Here is a 20157-nt window from a genome sequence, read left to right as displayed (position 1 = left end):
GCTAGAAAAGGGAAGCGGGGGGGGGGGAGAGAGAGAGAGAGAGAGAGAGAGAGAAATAAAATACAGTGGTGCCTCGCAAGACGAAATTAATTCGTTCCGCAATTCTCTTCGTCTTGCGGTTTTTTCGTCTTGCGATGCACGGTTTCCCATAGGAATGCATTGAAAATCAATTAATGCGTTCCTAGGGAAACCACCTTCAGGCCAGGTGCGCTGTCCCCGGACCTCTTCTGAAGGCTGGGGGGGGGGACAAGGGCTTTTCTTCCCACCCCCAGCATTTTAAAAAACCCTGGGACAGCGGAGGACTTCTCCGCTGTGCGGGGCAATCTTAAAATGCTGGCGGGCGGCATTTAAAAGCCCCTGGGAAGGCAGGCAGGGGAGACAAAGACTTTCGCCCCCTGCCCGCCTTCAGAAGGTGTTCCCGCCCCCCGCCCCACTTCGGAACAGCTTTCCGAAGTGGGGCGGCTGGGGCAGGCGTCCCCGCCCCCCTCCCCACTTCGGAACAGCTTTCCGAAGTGGGGCGGCTGGGGCAGGCGTCCCCGCCCCCCCTCCCCACTTCGGAACAGCTTTCCGAAGTGGGGCGGCGGGGGCAGGCGTCCCCGCCCCACTTCGGAACAGCTTTCCGAAGTGGGGCGGCTGGGGCAGGCGTCCCGCCCCCCCTCCCCACTTCGGAACAGCTTTCCGAAGTGGGGCGGCTGGGGCAGGCGTCCCCGCCCCCCCCGCCCCACTTCGGAACAGCTTTCCGAAGTGGGGCGGCGGGGGCAGGTGTCCCCGCCCCCCTTCGGAACAGCGTTTTAAAATGCTGGGGGTCGGCAGCGCTTCGCTCCCCACCCCCAGCATTTTAAAATCTTCCCAGGACACGGGGAGATTTTAAAATGCTGGGGGTCTGCAGCGCTTCGCTCCCGACCCCCAGCATTTTAAAATCTCCCCGGGACAGAGACTTCTCTGCTGTCCCTTGGAGATTTTAAAATGCTGGGGGTCGGCAGCGAACGCTTCGCTCCCGCCCACCAGCATTTTAAGATCGCCCGGGGCAGGCGGGGGGGGGAGGCAGGCGGGGGGGAGCAAAGACTTTTGCCCCCCGCCGGCCTTCAGAAGAGGTCCTCTTCTGAAGGCCGGCTGTGGGCGAAAGTCTTTGCTCCCGACCGCCAGCATTTCCCTATGGGCTTTCGTCTTGCGATGCAAGCCCATAGGGAAATTCGTCTTGCGAAGCGCCTCCAAAACAGAAAACCCTTTCGTCTTGCGGGTTTTCCGTCTTGCGAGGCATTCGTCTTGCGGGGTACCACTGTAAAGGAAAAAACTAAAGAAAAATTGAAAAGAGTAAAAGGACTTCCAACCCTCTTCTGCAGCGACATATAATATTCATTTCTTACAAATCCAACCAGTCGGTCTTCTATAAACCAGTCTTATTCCAATCCTCAAATCCCGATATTGCCAGTTCATTTTCACTCAAAAAGCCGGTAAGAAGTTTCCAGTCTACAAATTGTTACATACAACAAGCACCAACGTTGAAATGAATGTTTGTTTATATGAATGTTTGTTTATATTTTTCTTTGATTACTTACGTTACATAGTTTTTAAAACCAATAAAGCATTAAACGGGGTGTGTGTGTGTAAGTTTCCAATCCTTAACAGATGTCAGTAACAATTTTTCTCTTAATTAAACATGTTAACTTTGCCATCTCAGCCAGATCCAATAATTTTACCAGTCATTCGTCTATAGTGGGCAGGGCTTTCCATCTTTCCATCTCTGTGCAGTCTCACCGCTGTAGTCGTATATTGGAGTAATCTTCTGTAGTCCTTTTCTAACTGTGTGCCCTTAGCCCTAAGAGAAAGGAAGACGTGTGTATTATACAGGGTGCTGAAACCCCAACTCCTTGCCACTAGAAACCTATCCCTACCCCCTGCCTGGCATTTCTCACCCACAAGCCTATCCTCGCAGCCGTAATAAGGTCTAGAAACTTGCTTTTGAAAATGGAAAGGTGAGGTTCATGGAGGTTCTGAACCTAAAAGATATTTCTGAGCTGGTGCAGCATGGCATGATACATGCGGTTCTCCCTGACCCTTCTCTTGCGTATCGCTCTGCTTTTAGTGGGTCCCTGTACCTCTTCCGGGTATTGAAGGGGAACACGGCTGCTGAAGCTGCTCCGCAGGTCGCTCAGCCAAAAAAGAAGCTGAAGAGCAGTGAAGGAAGCGGTGCTCCGACCGCTCAGGTGAGGAGGTCCTCCATTTCTGCATCTGTGTCAGTAAACTGCAGCCTGCGTTCTGCTAGCATGGGGGCAGTCCTGGCTGCCGCAGCAAATCCCACCCCCTGCCTTAGCCTCCTCCAATCAGAGGCTGGCGAAGGACTCTTCCTGAAAAACTGACCCTCATATATAGCAGTGGCAGATTTGTTCTCTGATCATTGTACAGTGGTGCCTCGCAAGACGAAAAGAATCCGTTCTGTGATTCTCTTCGTCTAGCGGTTTTTTCGTCTTGCGAAGCAAGCCCATTGACGGATTAGCGGATTAGCGCTGTTAGCGGCTTTTAGCGGCTTATCGGATCAGCTGATAAGCAGCTTAGCGGCTTAGAAAAAGGGGGGGAAGGAAAAAAAAACCACAGGAACTCGCAAGGCATTGTCTTGCGAAGCAAGCCCATAGGAAATTCATTTTGCGAAGCATCTCCAAAACGGAAAACTCTTTCGTCTAGCGAGTTTTCCGTCTTGCGAGGCATTCGTCTTGCGGGGCACCACTGTATCACCAGAAAGGTGGCACCCATACATTGTTATTGTTGTTGTTGTTATTGTTATTATTATTATTATTATTATTATTATTATTATTATTATTATCAGTAGTAGTAATAGTAGTAGTAGTATACCGTCCTATACCCACAGGTCTCAGGATGGTTCACAAGATAAAATCACAGTATAAAAACACAAAATGCATAAAACAAAAACAACCCAGTAACACCCCCTGAGAGTATTCCACAAGCTGGGAGCTACTTCAGAAAAGGCCCCGTTCTTGTACAGTTGTGCCTAATGTTACGTCCGCTTCAGGTTGCGTGTTTTTGTCTTGCATCCCGCGGCAACCCAGAAGTACCGAAATGGGTTACTTCTGGGTTTCGCCACTCACACATGCACAGAAGTGCCAAACTGTGCCGTGTGCCTGCACAGACATGGCGCTTCAAGTTGCGGGCTTTTCACGTTACAGACGGGCCTCTGGAACAGATCCTGTCTGTAACATGAGGTACCAAACACTTACTCCTTTTATGCTGCCTTTTTCTCCTAGTCCCTTGCTGTCGGCAGCCTGGACCTGGACCGAGTGTCCGCTGTGTACAAGGAAGCGTTGAACCTGTTTTTGACAAAGCGCAAGAGCCCGCTGACAGGGCCCATGTTTCTCGACCTCTTTGAACGCCACCCGGTAAGTAGCGGAAGAGCCCGGTCTCGCATCCTTTCCATACCATGTGGGCACACAAAATGCACATTGGTTGTCGATCGGTTTCCTGGGAACCAAATGACGTCCCAGGAACGGAAGGGGTGTTCTGTTGTCAAAGCCTTCACAGGGTAGTTAGTCTTCTGTACCTCAGAATTTATGACACAACTCTCCGACCAGGGCCACATTAACACCATGAATTTAAATCACCACTTTCAACTGTCATGGCTACTGCCCTCCCCCAAAGAATTCTGGGAACTGTAGTTTAAGGGTTCTGAAGGTTGTTAGGGGAGCTTGATTTCCCTTTGCCGGCCAGATTTGGAGACCTGACAGGCCTCATTAGGCCTGTGGGCTGGAAATCCCTCCCCTCGCTTGTCCTAAAACATCACTTGCGATCCTGGTGATGTGAGGCTCCACTAACGCCCAGGTCTCTTCTTTTTCCCTTGGAGATCATGTGCAAACAACTGATTGACACCATTGTCAAGTCGATCACAGAAGGCGCCCGACAGCACCAGCAGGTAAGTGCAAAGGCAGCCAAACTGAGCGGGGTCTGGGGTGGAATTTACCTTTTGTGTTTGTGTATATCAGTGCAAAGGGACACAGGTGGCACTGTGGGTTAAACCACAGAGCCTAGGGCTTGCCGATCAGAAGATTGGCGGTTCGAATCCCTGCGACGGGGTGAGCTCCTATTGCTCGGTCCCTGCTCCTGCCAACCTAGCAGTTCAAAAGCATGTCAAAGTGCAAGTAGATAAATAGGTACCGCTCCAGCGGGAAGGTAAACGGCGTTTCCGTGCGCTGCTCTGGTTCGCCAGAAGCGGCTTAGTCATGCTGGCCACATGACCAGGAAGCTGTACGCCGGCTCCCTCAGCCAGTAAAGCGAGATGAGCACCACAACCCCAGAGTCGGCCACGACTGGACCTAATGGTCAGGGGTCCCTTTACGTTTACCTTTATATCAGTGCAAATCATGCGATGCCAATGACTTCTTATGTACGTTTAAGAGATTTTTTAAACCAATCACAGCTCCCTCTTTCCACGAATTCTCCCTCTTCTTCCTAGCGTTAGCATCTTACAGCTATGCTGATTGCAATTAATGCTCATCAAGGTCCCCGAGTTTTAAGCAAGAAATAGGGGTGTGTGGTACATTTACTCCTGACCCTGACATATTTCTTCCTTTCCTGTTGGCAGTGTCAGGATTTGGCTTATCTTGTAAAATGGCCGACGCTGCGATTTGTAATAAATAGCTTTGAATACATACTAGGTGGGAAAGCAAGCCTTGATGGGACTACTAATGGTTTGCCTCAGACGTCTGGCTCTCACAGAGGGAGCTTTTGCCCATTCCAATAGTTATAATTACTTGTGAGGCAGAAATGTGTCTAGAATATGAAGTGGTGCAAGGAAATTGCCTTGGTGTTTCCCTCTCGGTTTTCTTCCCTTTTCTGTTTTTTCCTGTGGGTCATTGAGCTTCCTACCATTGTCAGCCTGACATTGTTCATAAGCATCGAACTCTTACCTCCCAAATTCCAGACTGAAACATGCACAGAAATGAGGCTGAATTTCCCTCATCTCGCACAAACAAGCGCACACACTCTAATGCGGTTCTGATCTTATTGCTGTGACAATTTCCCCCCTCAGGGAAGTTGACCTTCAAAATGGCTTCCTCAAGTTGTTTATCCCTGAATGAGGGGAATTTCTGATTGTGTGAGAGAGAGAGAGAGGGAAAAAGAGAGAACTCCCTCATTTATTTCCTTTTTCTCCTGGATGAAATTTAATTTATCTCTGCATGACTTAGCTACCTATGAGAATCCCCTGAGTTTAAAGCAAGATAATGGCTTTAAACTCGGCCAACGTCTCTACATAGCTCCATCCTTATTTCAGACATTGTGATGTATTGGTATATCACAATGTTTAGCTGGTGACATACCACAGTGTTGAAAACTAGATGTAGCCCAGCCCTAATATGAACGTAATAAATTAAAACAAATAAGATGGAGCAGAGTCTGTCTGATTATTTTTTAAAGAGGCGATTTATGTTCTAGGCTGCTTCTGCAGCCTTGAGACTCCTCGATTTGCCAGGATAAAAAAAGGAATAATAAAAAAAATCCCCCAGCAACTAAAAACTACACTCCAGCACATGGCGTCTTATGACTAACGTACAGCATGGCATTAAAAGAGGGGGGGAAGACGCCTCGCGTGAGTGCTCACTTCTGCCCACACCGGCAGTGAAGTGATGACTCAGTTGCACGAACGCATTTGAAGTTGAATGCCTTCAACATAGATGTTTTTCAGCAGGTGGTAAAGGGAGAATTAATCAAGGAACATTTTGCATAAAGAATGAGAGGCAATAAAGTGGTTTTTCTTTTCAAAGAAAAAAATAATAATCCTGCTCTGGTTAGTGTTGCCTACTCTGTCTTTCTGAACTGCAATTAGCGCTTTCAGCGACGATTAGAGCTTATTTTGTCGATTGGCCTTTTATCCCACTCTTTTGGCCAGAGAGCTCAAGCCAGTGTGTGCCCTGTCTTGTCCCTCCCTGTGAATGGTCACAACAACCTTGCGAGGAGGTTTTGGCAGAGAGAGAGAGCGCTAGAAGTGGCCAGTCCAATTTGGCAGCCCCCTAGGTGACGGGGTGGGGAGAGAAGGGGGTGTCAGAAAGAACAGAGGAAAGGGGGCACTCTTACCGCTTGTGGCTTAGCCCACTGCCAGCATGTGGCCTCCAGCAGATCATGCCAGAAGGAATGTGGCCCTTGGCAGAGAACGAGTTCCTCATCTTCACCCTGGTCCATGAGGTCCTCTCCCCCTCCCTCCCACCCCTTTAAATAGAGCTTGTATTAAACCTGAAACCTAAAGTGTGACCTTACCTGTCCTCCATCAAGTCAGTGATTCCTAATTTGGCATTTTCCTCCTTTGCATAGGAGAATCTTCTCTCTCTCTCTGTTTTTAAGGAAGTGGCCCTTTTTACATGAGATGGGCAAAGAGGAAAAAGCTTCAGGCCTTCAAAATGGAGAGGACCCTGGCCCCAGGCCAGGCAAGCACTTAAGTGGTTTTAATTTTAGGCCAGCCAATCGATCTTAATTCTGCCTGTATTATCACGCACCTCCCAGGGGCCAAAGCTGTTGCATCGGTCCCCCCCCCCCTTTCCTCAGACATCACGTACAAGAGCCTTTGTGGCACTCTGAAAACCAAACAGATACATAAGGTTTTGTGGACTAGGTAGAGTCCAGGAAGCACTTGGCTGTGATTGACATGATGATGATGATGATGATGATGATGATGAATTATTCTTTCTGCCCCACCCATCTGGCTGGGATTTCCAGCAAAATATAAAAAATAATAAAATGTCAGACGTTAAAAACTTCTCTGAACAGGGTTGCCTTCAGATGTCTGCTAGAAGTTGTGAAATTCTTTATCTTCCTGACATCTGATGGGAGGGTGTTCCACAGGGAGGGTGCCACCACCGAGAAGGCCCTCTGCCTGGTTCCCTGTCACTTTACTTCTCTCAGTGAGAGAACTGCCAGAAGACTCTCAGAGGTGGACGTCAGTGTCCGGACTGAATGATGGCGGTATAGACGTTTCTTCACATATAATTAGCTCAGGCCCTTTAGGAGCATTTGGAGTCAGACAGAGTCCCTAAGGTACTCTAGGCCCAAGTTCTTTTCTCACATTGCGATTATTGCGTAGCACACAAACAAATGAAGCCTGGCTTCAATACAGTTCAGAGGGGAGGAATCCTCTCACCAGTCCAGAGGGCACGCAGCTGGCTCCCATATCCTTACTCCAGAGAAGGCTAGCAGAAGCAAGACACAGTTGTCCGGGAGGGCAGTTGTCGTCAGTCTCTTCCCCAGCTGTTAGTACAGGTCTTATTTCACTGATGTGTGCAAGTTCTAGTAGTGTTACTTCATATTTAACTTGATGGCTACCAACCTGAGCTGCTCTAGAAGGGAATCAAACCAATACAGGGAGGACAAGGCAGTCCGGGGCCACAAGTCAGTGGCAGCATGTCTCCCGATACCCAGAGGAGCATCGATGGGAAAGGCTGCTGCTGCTGCTTGCAGGCTTCCTGGGGGCACCTGATTGGCTACTGTGGGGCAGAAGGGGGGGGGGGAAGGATGCTGAGCAGATTAAGGTCTGTTGCAGCAGAATTATTTAAGCCCAGCTTGCACCTTCTTAGGTTGTTCAGGCGATGCCCTTCTAAGGTCCGCTTTGGCCTCCTTATCTTCATTGCCACAGGTTGGAAGGGATAATGAGAGCTCCCCGCCTGGAGCAAAGCAGATGAATTGTTCACCGGAGCGTAGCTAACCTGTCTCTCAACAGCCGACTCTCTCCGTGGAAACGTACCGGGGCAGTCCGCAAGGACTTGTAGGGTTGAGTAATTTCCCTAATGCGCTCAAATTATATTTGCCGTTTGATGCGTAGAGAGCAGAGGCTTTTTTTAAAAAAAAAGATAGGAGGCTGACAAGAATCCACACCAGCCTTTCCCCGTCTTCTTTTTTTGCAAAGTCCACCAAGCGTAGCCTGAGGGGAGTCTATTGCCTCGGTTGCAAGGTCACAGGAAGGTTGCAACTTGGAGGTGCCAGTGAAGGACTTTGCTAAGACATCTCTCCTTTCACCAAAGCGTTTGACTAGCAGGTGGAGCGGGAACTCCTGTCGCATCTTGACATTTCATCTCCTCGGAAGCCCACTTTAGCAAATTCTGGTGTCAAATGTGTACTAGGTAAAGGGACCCCTGACCATTAGGTCCAGTCGCAGACGACTCTGGGGTTGCGGTGCTCATCTTGCTTTATTGGCCAAGGGAGCCGGCATACAGCTTCCGGGTCATGTGGCCAGCATAACTAAGCCGCTTCTGTCGAACCAGAGCAGTGCACGGCAATGCTGTTTACCTTCCCGCCAGAGCGGTACCTATTTATCTACTTGCACTTTGACATACTTTTGAACTGCTAGGTTGGCAGAAGCAGGGACCGAGCAACGGGAGCTCACCCCGTCGCGGGGATTCGAACCGCCGACCTTCTGATCGGCTCTGTGGTTTAGACCACAGCGCCACCCGCGTCATGTTTACTAAGTAGTTTTTCAAAATTGTAAATATTCACTGGAATCGTTGGTCGAACACCCGTTACAGTGGTGCCCCGCAAGACGAATGCCTCGCAAGACGAAAAACTCGCTAGACGAAAGGGTTTTTCGGTTTTGCGTTGCTTCGCTAGACGAATTTCCCTATGGGCTTGCTTTGCAAGACGAAAACGTCTTGCGTTTTTTTCTTAAAGCTGCTTGAAGAGGTGCAGTTGCGACGGACCGTGCTTCGCAAGACGAAAAACATCGCAAGACGAAAAGACTCGCGGAACGAATTATTTTCGTCTTGCGAGGCACCACTGTATTAGTATCTGGCCTCCAGCGATGCCCAAAAGCATTTTGCAGCTTAAAAGAACAAAGAGGTGGCATTTCAAGGACTAACACATTTCTTAAGACTGTAAAGTTGACGTTATCAGGTGCAAGATAAACGCTTTGGTGGGCACCATACATTGTAAGCACTTTTGTGCCACTTTAGCAGTCATTGATCCCCCCTCTCCCCCGCACCCAAGAATCTTGGGAACTGAGGGTGCTGAGAGTTGTTAGGGCACCGCTCCCAGTGCTACAATTCTCAGCACCCTTAAACTACAGCTCCCAATATTGTTTGGGGCCATTTCCTTTTAGGGAAAGCACCGTACAATTTTTCTCCTGCTCTGGAGGGTAGGACTCGAACCAGTGGCTTCAAGTTATAAGAAGTATTTTGACTAAACACCAGGAAAAACTTTCTGATAGTAAGAGCTGTTTGACTGTGGAACGGGCTCCCTCTGGAGGTGGTGGACTCTCCTTCCTTGCAGGTTTTTAAGCAGAGATTGGAGGGCCATCTGTCATGGATGCTTTGGTTGAGATTTCTGCATTGCAGGGGTTGGACTAGATCAGGCATGTTCAACTTTCAAGAGACTGCGATCTTCTCCCACTATAAAAAGACTGGCAGTGATCTACCAAAGTTGTTGAGCTTTTGGGCGGGCAGGGCGGGATCTTGCGGTCGACAATGCACCCACCACGATCAACCAGTAGATGGCAATCAACCTGCTGGACATCCTTGGACTAGATGACCCTTGGGGTCCACTCCAACTCAACCATTCTCCCAGTCTTCTCCTCCTCCCTCTGACCCAGGGGTCTGCAACCTTTAAGACAAAAAGAGCCACTTGGACCCGTTTCCGAAGAAAAACAACAACTGGGAGCCGCAAAACCATTGCGACATTTAAAGCATGCGTGCCGCTGCCCTCCGATCTGACAGCAGGCGGGAAGGTGACGTTGGGACGGTGCGTGACTAACGCACGCAACGCCCCCATGCGACGTCACAGCCAGTACAGCGCCCGCCACAGTGGGGAGTGTCAGGGCGCACAATGCGCCTCCTCCCCTCGCTAGTATCTGCCCTGGAGCCGCGGCAAAGGTGTAAAAGAGCCGCATGCGGCTCCAGAGCCGCGGGTTGCAGACCCCTGCTCTGACCTCTCATCATCATCCCACAACCAATCCCTGGGCTCTCACCACTTCTCTGCAGCCAGCAAATCCATGACAGTAGGGATCAGCTTTGCCCCACTCTGGGAGCAACTCCCCCCTCCCCCCCAGCTCCAAACTCAGGAGCTCTTTGGGGCATAAGGGTTGGCCAACTTCCCCCTCTTTATTTTTGGCCCATCTCAGAATCTGGCTGTGTTCCCTTAGGTCAGCAGGTTGCACATCCTGTAACTGGCTTCTGTCTTGGCCACCGATATACGATTCAAAATAAAGCCGCAGCTCCTGCCCGGAAGTTGCACAGAGACAGGGTCTGGTCCTGGCACAAACTGGTATATCACAGCGTTCATCAAGCTGGTGCCCTCCAGGTGGCTTTGAGTTGAAGCTCCCATCAGCCGTTGACCATAGCTGGAGCTGATGGGGATTGTAACAATATATATATTTTTAATCTGGAGGGCACAAAGTTTGCAGAGCTGGGCTTTATTATCTGGAAGGTGATGGAGTTTTTGCCACTAGCTGATGAAATAAAATTGGAAGCTCTCCCCAGTTCTCCCTAATCTTCTTTCTCCTGCTGGCTTAATTTCCAAAAATGGTTCAAAGATAGGAAGAAGCAAAAGACCTTTCAGTGCCTCTGTGTTGAATGGCTCTGTTTGTGGCCCTTAGGAACCAAACCGAACAGACCAATCTTTCCGTGTCAGATGTGCATCCGAGATGCAGGTTGTTAAAGGCTAGGTTGTCTGCATGTGCAAGGATCAGGGTCCAGAGACAATCAGTACTTGTGCAAACATCCACGGGCTTTAAGGTTTCTTTTGCTTGGGAGTTTCCAGCTGTTTTTACACACTGCACATCAACAAGCCTGTTGGCTTCCCAGTGTGCAGTTAGAAGGGCACTGTGCCCTCGGGGGGGGGTAAGGTGTCAGGGGATGAGCCTGAACAGCAAAGAACAGGGGTGTGTTGTGGTGGGATGGGAGGTAGAATCCCCTGAAGTCTTAAAAGCAGCTACAAAATGGGATTTTGATCAAGTGTCTTCCTCTGAGAGAATGCATAGGTCTCCTTCTCCCTTCTATCATCTCCTTGCGCCTCAAAACTACTACAGTGGTACCTTGGTTTAAGAACAGCTTAGTTTATGAACAACTTGGATTAAGAACGCTGCAAACCCAGAAGGAGGTGTTTTGGTTTGTGAACTTTGCCTTGGAAGCAGAACATGTTCTGCTTCCTGTTGAGTGTAAATTGAGTCCCCCACTGCTATAGGAAAGCACATCTTGGTTTAAGAACGCTTTGGATTAAGAATGGACTTCCAGAATGGATTAAGTTCATAAGCCAAGGTACCACTGTATTAGACACAGGCTTAGGGGTGTGTTGGGGAGATGGCTTCCCATATTGTACCAGTTTCCATTAGTTCACCTGCTTTTCCACCCCTTTCTTTTTTTCAGGCCCAGGCATGCATGCTTCTTCAGAAAGCTCTGCAGACTCGGGATTTCAAGCTCTCGTTGTCTGAAAACGAGTGGGAGGAGCTGATCAGGGAGAGCACCAATCAGATAAAAGAGGTGAGATGTTCCAGCCTGATATTAAAACCAGTGTTTGGTCCCCCCCCCCCCCAGATAAATCTCATACCTCTACTCTACTGCTATCCTGAGAGTATGATCTGGTCCGTAGACAGGAGAACTGCACTCATATGCTTCTGAGGAATAGGCTGTGTTCATGCAGCAGTTTATTCTGTTTCCCTAACTGTTAATTTGCACATTTGATTTGAGCTTCCTCGTGATGTAAACACCACTTCTGGAACCAAGTTTTAGCACCCATTTTCGTATCAGTTGCCTTCAGAAAAAAAAAACCATTAACAAAGAAAATTGCAGGAGTAAAGTGACGGAATTTCAGGTGGTATACCGGTGTCAGGGAACTGCCATCGGCTCAGGGGCGAGAGGGGAAAAGCCGGATGGATTACAGAGAGCCCCCAAAGATCGTGGGAAGCAGCACCTTCTCAGCGGAGGAGAGTAACCAGGCCTCCAGCGGAGAGGAGCTTCAGGGCTCGGAGGAGGCGAGGCAGTGCCAGGACACCTTGCCTGGGCAAAGCGGGGAGGAGAGAGGTCCTCTGTTACCCACGCCCTCCCTGCGCAGTAGGCTTCCGCGCTGAGAGGGGAGGCGCAGACTGGGCGTCAAGAAACTACTCTGCTGGGGAAGGTTTAAGGACCGCTCACTCACAGATTCTGCCAGTGAATGAGCCAGCCACAGGAGAGTGGCGCTCTGCACAGAGAAAGTTTATTTTGGCATCAAAAGCAAGGCTTCACAGCCGAGCAGGGAGGCATTTGCCTACTTGCTCTCGAGCAACCCCTTGGTACCATAACAACCGGCATATGGGTCTTTCCTGCTTTTGCCATGGGGGAATTTGGGAACAGAGGCACACATGTGCGGGAAGTGGAGGGGGGAGAGTAGCAGTGTTGTCCAATAATGTTTACTGTTGTACCCACTCCTGGCATGAACGAAATTTAGCACAACGTAGCAGTGTGTCCGTGAAAAAGGCCACAGTTCTATAACGCAAAGGGTGAAAGGAACATTAGAGAACAGGACAGAATACAGTTGGCCAAAGTCCTTATCCAAACTATTCCTTTAGACATTTAGCAGGTCGTGCTGGCAAAGGCTGATGGGAGTTGTTGGCAAAAACATCTGGAGGTGAATGTATACGATACTTTGAAAGGGAGAAGGACCATTACTTTCTTCCGCTGCAGTATTTAAATCCGTTTTGCAACCCAGCATGGTCAGATAGAATTAGGCTTGCTCGCTAAGATGGCAAAATGGACATGTTTAATCAGAGAAAAGTCATTGTTAACATTTGCTAAAGATTGGAAACCTCTCACAGACTTTTTGCGTCAGAAAGAAATAATGACATCTGGATTTGAGGGTTGAAGATGATGTTTGTTTATAGAAAGTGGCTTTGTGGGGTGTTATAGTAAATTGGACTATAATACTGCTTTTATATAGTAGACAGATGAAGAATCGGAAGTTCTTTACTTTCAGAATTTTACGTTTCTATCTTTCTCTTTTAACCTATTTTCTATTCTTTTTTATTTCTCCCCCCCCCCTTCTCTATTCTTCCTCCCCTTCTTTATCTATCTAAAAAGTCTTGGTTTGGTTAAAAAACGGGAAAATATATCAAGTTTTGTATTTTTCTCTGTCAGCCTCAATAACATTTATTTTGAAAAGAGAGAATTGGGCTTGCTTAACACCCACTCCATCTTACAAGGTAAAGAGAGACATTTCCTTGCCCTTTTTGCCCACCCCTCCTCCTCTTCCCTTTTCATCTAGCCTGAAGAAGCGTTGTGGAAAACTCAAAAGTGACATTTCAGCTAGCTGTAACACAGCTATTACCTCACCGCTATTCCTAGATATTCTCTCTCTGTCTGTCTTTCTCTCTGTGTGTGCAATGGACCCAGCACCGCTACTTGCATTTCTCATATATAAATCTCAGGAAACAGACACCTGGAGCCGTTTTTTCCTTTGACAGGTGCTTCTGCTAAATTGTTCGCTGGGGCCCAGTTTGCTGCAGCCTTTCGCTTCCCGCTGTGCCCTCCTTTTCACCCCGGCTTGTAATTTAATAGGGCCGCACGGTGTCTAGTCCACCTGCTGCAGGTGACGCAAGACAGATGATTGCAGGAGTTAACAGGTTGGGGAGCCGTCCTTTTTCAGCGTGTTGTGTAACAGGAAGCCAAAGGAAAGGGAGTCCGGGGGAGGAGAAAGAGGCTATTAGGGGGGAATATGTGACAGTCGCCTAAAATAGCATCCTAACTAGCTGCAGGCCTCTGCATCTCTGTGTTCACTTACATAATAAGAACTTCCCGACCTTATTTGTATCCATACTGGTTGGGATGCCATTTGCGGGGTCAGCCGTGCTTCAGGTTCTCCGCTATGCCTGAGCAATCGCAGGCAACTTGTCTTCTGTGCCTTCGCTCCAAAATTGATTCCAGAAAATATATATATATATATATATATATATATATATATTCATTCATTCATTCATTCAATTTATATACAGCCCTTCATCAAAAGATTTCAGAGAGATGTACAGCATTAAGAACACATTTTATGGCACATCGATAGTAAAAAAAACATGATGATAAAATAATCATAAAAACCATCAACTCCCCAGCTTTAATATGGGTTTATTATTATTATTTTAAAGCTATTTGTATCTTGCCGTTCTCCCAAGTTGGGATTCAAGGTGGCTCGCAACATTTTTTAAAACATTAAAAACACAAAGTCGTAAAAACAAAACTATTTAAAAGCAATAGTTTGAAAACAGTGAAACACATTTAGGACCTGCCATTAAAGTACAGTTTGCCCTGACGGCAGCCCAGTGATCAGCATCTCCTGCACCTGAGTTTCCATTGGGCTTCCAGAAGAGGAGGAAGGTCTTAGCCTTCTGGAGGAAGGAGAACAAGAATGGAGCCAGTCTAGCCTCTCTTGGGAGGGATTCTCACAATATGGGGGCTGCTACAGAAAAGGCTCTGTCTCTCGTCACCACCAACTGCACCCCTGACGTTGATGGGATCGAGAGAAGGTGCTCACCAGAGGATCTTAGCACCCTAAGGCTTCATCCCTGTCAGAGTAGACCCAATGAAATTCATGGGCATGGCCGGTTAATTTCAGTGGGGCACTCTGGTTGGTAAGGAGGAACATTTTAAAATAGGCCCAGAGAGGTTAAATTCTTTTGGTCTACTTTTGCAATCTAGGATCTAGCTAACATGTCCCGTCGGTGCAAGGAGGTACGGTTCCACACTGGAACTTTCCCCGGCCTCCCCTGCCATGTGTGCAGCCCCCCCACAAATATGAAACAGCAGATATGAAGAACTGGTTGAAAACAAAGCCCAGCATTTGCCCCTTTCGGGTTTGAATGCTTGAGTTGTGTTTTGTAAAATTTTTGTTTTGGCAGGCATCAGGTACGACACCACAATACGTCTTGTAGGCAACTGGAGAGCTTTTCCTTCCACCCCTGAATCAGATATTGTGTTTTGATAATAAGTGTATGTTCTGTTGTGAGCTGCTTTGGGCACAGTTTGCTCCGGAAAGATGATACATGAGCTAACCCGTGTTCTCGTCTCAAATGCTGGCTATTCAATATACGCGGAGCTCAGGTTCTGATTTGTTCGTGGTGCTTTGTCCTTGCTTAAATCCGCAAGATCGCTTCGGGGGCCTGTCCGTTTCAATCCATCACTGTTATTAAAAACAAAAGCCAATAATGAGCGACATATTTTGATGGCTTGGGGTGGCTGAACCTGGTGACAAAAACAGATATGTGTGTGTGTGTGTTGAGAGAGAGAGAGAGAGAGAGAGAGAGAGAGCAGCAGCAGCAGCAGCAGTTAAGCTTGGATAATATAAAAAATACACTTCATGTGTACACAAATGGAGGAGCTCTTGCATCAACCCTAGCTTTTGCCAGTCTGTATCTGGGATCCTCATAGTGGAAATATTTATTTTAATGTTGATGTTTGCGGCAAGGTTTTCTTTTGGCACAAAGGCAGCAAACAGAGGTGGAGGGTGGGGGTCCTCTACCTTAGAAATACAGTGGTACCTCGGTTTACGAACTTAATCCGTTCCGGAAGTCCGTTCTTAAACCAAAGCGTTCTTAAACCAAGGCGTGCTTTCCCATAGCATCGGGGGACTCAATTTACAAATGGAACACACTCAACAGGAAGTGAAACATGTTCTGCTTCCAAGGCAAAGTTCACAAACCAAAACACCTACTTCTGGGTTTGCAGCGTTCTTAATCCAAGTTGTTCATAAACTAAGCTGTTCTTAAACCAAGGCACCGCTGTATATCACTCAGCTGATGAGTTAGCCTGCTGGACTCGTAGATTCACCTCTGCATTCCAGCAGACGGAGTGAATCCCGTAAGCTGTTTGCTAAGGATGGTCCTTGCACGGCGAGAGGAGGGAAGGCATTACCATGGCAACGCAAGGGCGTGCCAAGAGGCTCTAGGCCGGGTTGTTGTAGGGATTGAATGAGGAGGGGGAGAACCACATATGTGGACAGAGTTGTTCCGCCTGGCCTTTGGCTTGGAGTCAATTTGATCCCCTCTTTCTTTTTTCCTTTCTCCTCCTTTGATGAGGCTGCATTTTAATGTTTTAATGTTGTATTTTAATCTTGTTTTTAAGTTGTATTCATTCAACTAGTTTTTATTATTGGTTGTTAGCCGCCCTAAGCCCGGCCTTGGCTGGGGAGGGCAGGGTATAAATAATAATAATAATAATAATAATAATAATAATAATAATAATAATTAATAATATACCACTAAATAACTAGGTAGAGGCATAGCTGGGCAGGGAAATCCCCAAACGCTGTGGCCCCATGGAATCTCTGCACCAGAGTAAATTCTGGCATTGATCTTGCCCTGATTTGCTGGTGGTTCCCCATGGAGCAGACTGAAGATCAGTGCTGTGCATATTGAGGCCTGCTCTGTCTGTAGGCAGCAGGACCTGGAGACAAAGGGAGCCTCACTTGCCGAACTCGAGAACAATCCTGCTATTTAAACTGCGTGTCAGACCAGCCGGAGATGATACGGGTTGGGTCCTTGGCTCAGGGAGGAGCCCGGGAGTTGCGTCGGCATAGCTTTCTTAAATAAAAGAATAGCAATAATCCTCATCTTTGTTTCTGGCTCTTTCCCCTCCTTCTCTGGGAAACAGCTTATCTGCATTGCTCGCCAGAATGGCAAAACATAGCAACATTTTTTACTGGAATCATCGACTCCTAGAATGGTAGTATTGGAAGGGGGACCCCCACAGGTCAAACCCCTGCGAGGCAAGAATCGCGGCTAAGGGATCCCTAGCAGGTGGCCATCCAACCTCTGCTTAAAAACTCCTGTGAAAGGAACAGACGTTAATTCGGTTGGTGGAGCACCTGCTGTTGCACAGACATCTCTAGCCGAATGAATTGGGGAGCAGTTGATGGGGAAGATTGCAGGGAGCCACTGTCCGGCAGAGGGACACGGGTGGCTCTGTGGGTTAAACCACAGAGCCTAGGACTTGCTGATCAGAAGGTCAGCGGTTCGAATCCCCGCGATGGGGTGAGCTCTCGTTGCTCGGTCCCTGCTCCTGCCAACCTAGCAGTTCGAAAGCACGTCAAACTGCAAGTAGATAAATAGGTACCGCTCCTGCGGAAAGGTAACCGGCGTTTCCGTGCGCTGCTCTGGTTCGCCAGAAGCGGCTTAGTCATGCTGGCCACATGACCCGGAAGCTGTACGCTGGCTCCCTCGGCCAATAAAGCGAGATGAGCGTCGCAACCCCAGAGTCGGTCACGACTGGACCTAATGGTCAGGGGTCCCTTTACCTTTACCTTTACTGTCCGACAGAGTGGACAGGACTAGGCTAGATCAGGCCAATACAAGACCAGCCCACCCACAACACAGCAGGGGCAATGAATGCCTCTGCAGCCAATAATAATAATAATAAATTATTTATATCCCACCCTCCCCAGCCAAAGCTGGGCTCAGAGCGGCTAACAACAATAAAAGTAACACAGTATTCTAAAATCAATTCATTCTAAAATCAATTCAAAATCAGATTAATGGCTCTACTCCTCTCCCTGCTCTCTGTCTCATTCTGAGGAGGGGAAGTGGGGTCCTTCTTTAGAGCAAGGCATTCTGGGAGGAGGGGACCAGGAAGAGAACTCGTGACCCGCTGCTGTGGAACTTCAAAGTTCTGTGTTGTGTGTCGCATACCGGGCCTGACCAAGCGTCACGTTGAACCTCTGCAAAGTTCGGCACTTGCCAGTCCCCGATTCCCACATTTATGGGGCTGCACCACTGTCCCTGACCCCAAGTTCTCACAGCAAAAACCTAAATGTATGTGGAGACCTATGGGACCCTGATGATTTTGCGGAGTTGATACTCTCACGAGAAGCTGAGGCGCCTAAGGAATAGGCCCATTGAAATGAATGGGACCCAAGCTGGTCAGGCCCATTATTTCTGATGGGTTTTCTCTGAGGAGGACTAGCACTGGAGACAATCCCTAGGCCAAGAGGGGGGTACCTTTGGCCTGTCAGATGTTGCTGAACTGCAACTCCCATCAGGCCTAACAGGCGTGACTAGTGGTCAGGCACAATGGGAGTTATAGTGGGGGGGGCTGGTTTATTTCCCTTTCATTCTATTAATAAAACCAATAACAGCAGACCAGGTTTCACAAAACATAATTCATTTCCTTCAGTTGCTTTTGCTCCCGAAGTTCACTAGTTTTTCTGCCCATGTAACTTTCCATACTTTCTTACACCATGATTCTAACGAGAGATTTTTAATGTTCTGGAGTGATAGTTTTCTGATCCTGTGCCTTATTTTCTCTTTTTGTAGCAATACTGAGGAAACTGCAATAAATAATGTCAATGTCTTGAGGTCCCTCTTCATGGATATGATTTTCGTGGTAACTGATTTCATTTTCTTCCTTCCTTTTTTCTCAGACTTTAAAGACAGTGAGTGAAATCAAGGTCAAGGTGGACCAGGAGAAGATCATCAAATGTCTGGAGCTACTGAACTACCTCATAAAAACTGTGACTCAGCAGGTAGATTTTGCTCTTCCAGCCTGGTTTTATCTTTTATCTGGGACACTGGAGTCTCTTAGCTCACATAAATTGATCATATGGACCTTTCCGCTTTGGATTAAGATTGCTGTTCCGCTAGGTCTTTGTAGTTGAGAATAGGTGTTACTTGGTGTGAGATAAGGCTGGATGGAAATTAAGTCTTACTGTACATTGGGGATGATGATGATGGTGATAATAATAATAATAATTTTATTCTTTGTACACCACCCATCTGACTGGGTTGCCCTAGCCACTCTCGGTAGCTTCCAGAATATAACAGAACACAGCAAAACACTTGACATTAAAAACTTTCCAATACAGGGCTGCTTTCAGATGTCTTCAGAAAGTTGTATAGTTGTTCATCTTGTTTAGTTGTGTAGTTGTTGACATCTGATGGGAGGGTGTTCCACACGGTGGGTGCCACTACTGAGAAGGCCCTCTCCCTGGTTCCCTGTAACCTCACTTCTCGCAGTAAGGGAACCAGCAGAAGACCTTCGGAGGAGATCTTCAGGGTGGAGACACTCCTTCAGGTATACTGGGCCGAAGCTGTTTAGGGCTTTGAAGGTCAGCATCAACACTTTTATTTGTGCTCGGAAACGTACTGGGAGCCAACGTGGATCCTTTAGGACTGGTGGTATATGGTCCTGGCGGCTGCTCCATGTTCTGCCAGCCTTGACTCCTGGTTCCTTGTCCTGTGTCTTTATCTCCTGGACCACCAGCGCTTTGTATCAACCACAAACCAAGCGGACTCAGGTCTGAGCTTCAAGGCCTCCACCTGGGAATGGCATCAGCGCTGCCTCCTGATTCAGTCAGCAGATCCTAGGGCCAATCCCTATTCCACCCTATCCCAGGTTCCGAACTTCCTCCTCCCTGAGGAGCATCTTAGCCCATCAGAGAAGATCTTGCTACCTTCTCTCATCCTGCATACTGCCCTGGACGTGGCTTGTGCTGGGGGCTATGTTTACCTGTCTGTGTTCCCTCTGATGGCTGCTTCTGAAACCCAGTCCCCATCCACATGTGTACCTCATTCTTGGTGTCGGGCTCTCATACCCCCCCTTTGGACCCTGCAAATCTTGACTGCTTAGCTGCCTGTCCCCAGATGGTCCCCAGTAGAGTGAATGAGTTGCTGCTAAGCGACTGATTCAGCGGATGGGTGAATGAATGAAATCAAGCAATGAATGAATCATTCGTATTTTATCCCCCTTGCAGCAAACATGATGGGGAAGGGAGCAGTGGCATGAAGGAGAACAATGAGACATTCTGCATATGCGAAACATTATTCTGGCCTTGCAGGAGAGCAAGAGCAACTTCATGCCAGCCCCAGTTCATATGTTGATTCCTCCCCCTTCTTCTTTAACTGTTATTATGCAAGGCGATCCTTCGCCTTCTTTTCGGCATATTTATTTATTGGTGGATTGTTTAGAATTGTAGGCCTAGAAGGGACCCCAAGGCATAGCTGTCAACCGTCCCTTATTTGGCGGGAAACTCCCTTATCCCAGTGCCGTGTCCCACTGCTGTCCCTTATTGATGATGTCCCTTAAATTTCCCGGGTTTCAAAGGACGCAGCTCCTCTCCCTCCCTGCCGGCCAGGGAGGAGGGAGGCTCCAACTGTGTTGCTTGACTGCACGGCCTGCCCCCCTCCGGCCTCCTCTCACCAGCCTCGGCCCCCGGGAGCCCCTCCCC

At 48.2% G+C, this 20157-nt stretch overlaps 1 protein-coding gene across 2 annotated transcripts in view; it reads left to right on the top strand.

Annotated features, from left to right (window-relative positions):
* MYBBP1A (MYB binding protein 1a) overlaps positions 1–20157 on the top strand; it is a 51979-nt gene that overhangs the window by 26390 nt on the left and 5432 nt on the right. For both annotated transcript variants that reach the window (XR_014520031.1, XM_083479522.1), the window contains exons 21-25: positions 2087–2207; positions 3261–3392; positions 3854–3922; positions 11346–11459; positions 18355–18456. Coding sequence is in view for 1 of the 2 variants with exons in the window: in XM_083479522.1 (XP_083335648.1) it covers positions 2087–2207; positions 3261–3392; positions 3854–3922; positions 11346–11459; positions 18355–18456 (538 nt within the window). In the remaining variant the exon portion in view is untranslated. The remainder of the gene's footprint in view (positions 1–2086; positions 2208–3260; positions 3393–3853; positions 3923–11345; positions 11460–18354; positions 18457–20157) is intronic.

Source organism: Podarcis liolepis (assembly GCF_965112155.1).
Source record: "Podarcis liolepis genome assembly, chromosome: 16".
Classification (NCBI taxonomy): domain Eukaryota; kingdom Metazoa; phylum Chordata; class Lepidosauria; order Squamata; family Lacertidae; genus Podarcis; species Podarcis liolepis.
Note: the sequence above shows the minus strand (reverse complement) of the source record. Positions and strands in the feature narration are given on the sequence as shown.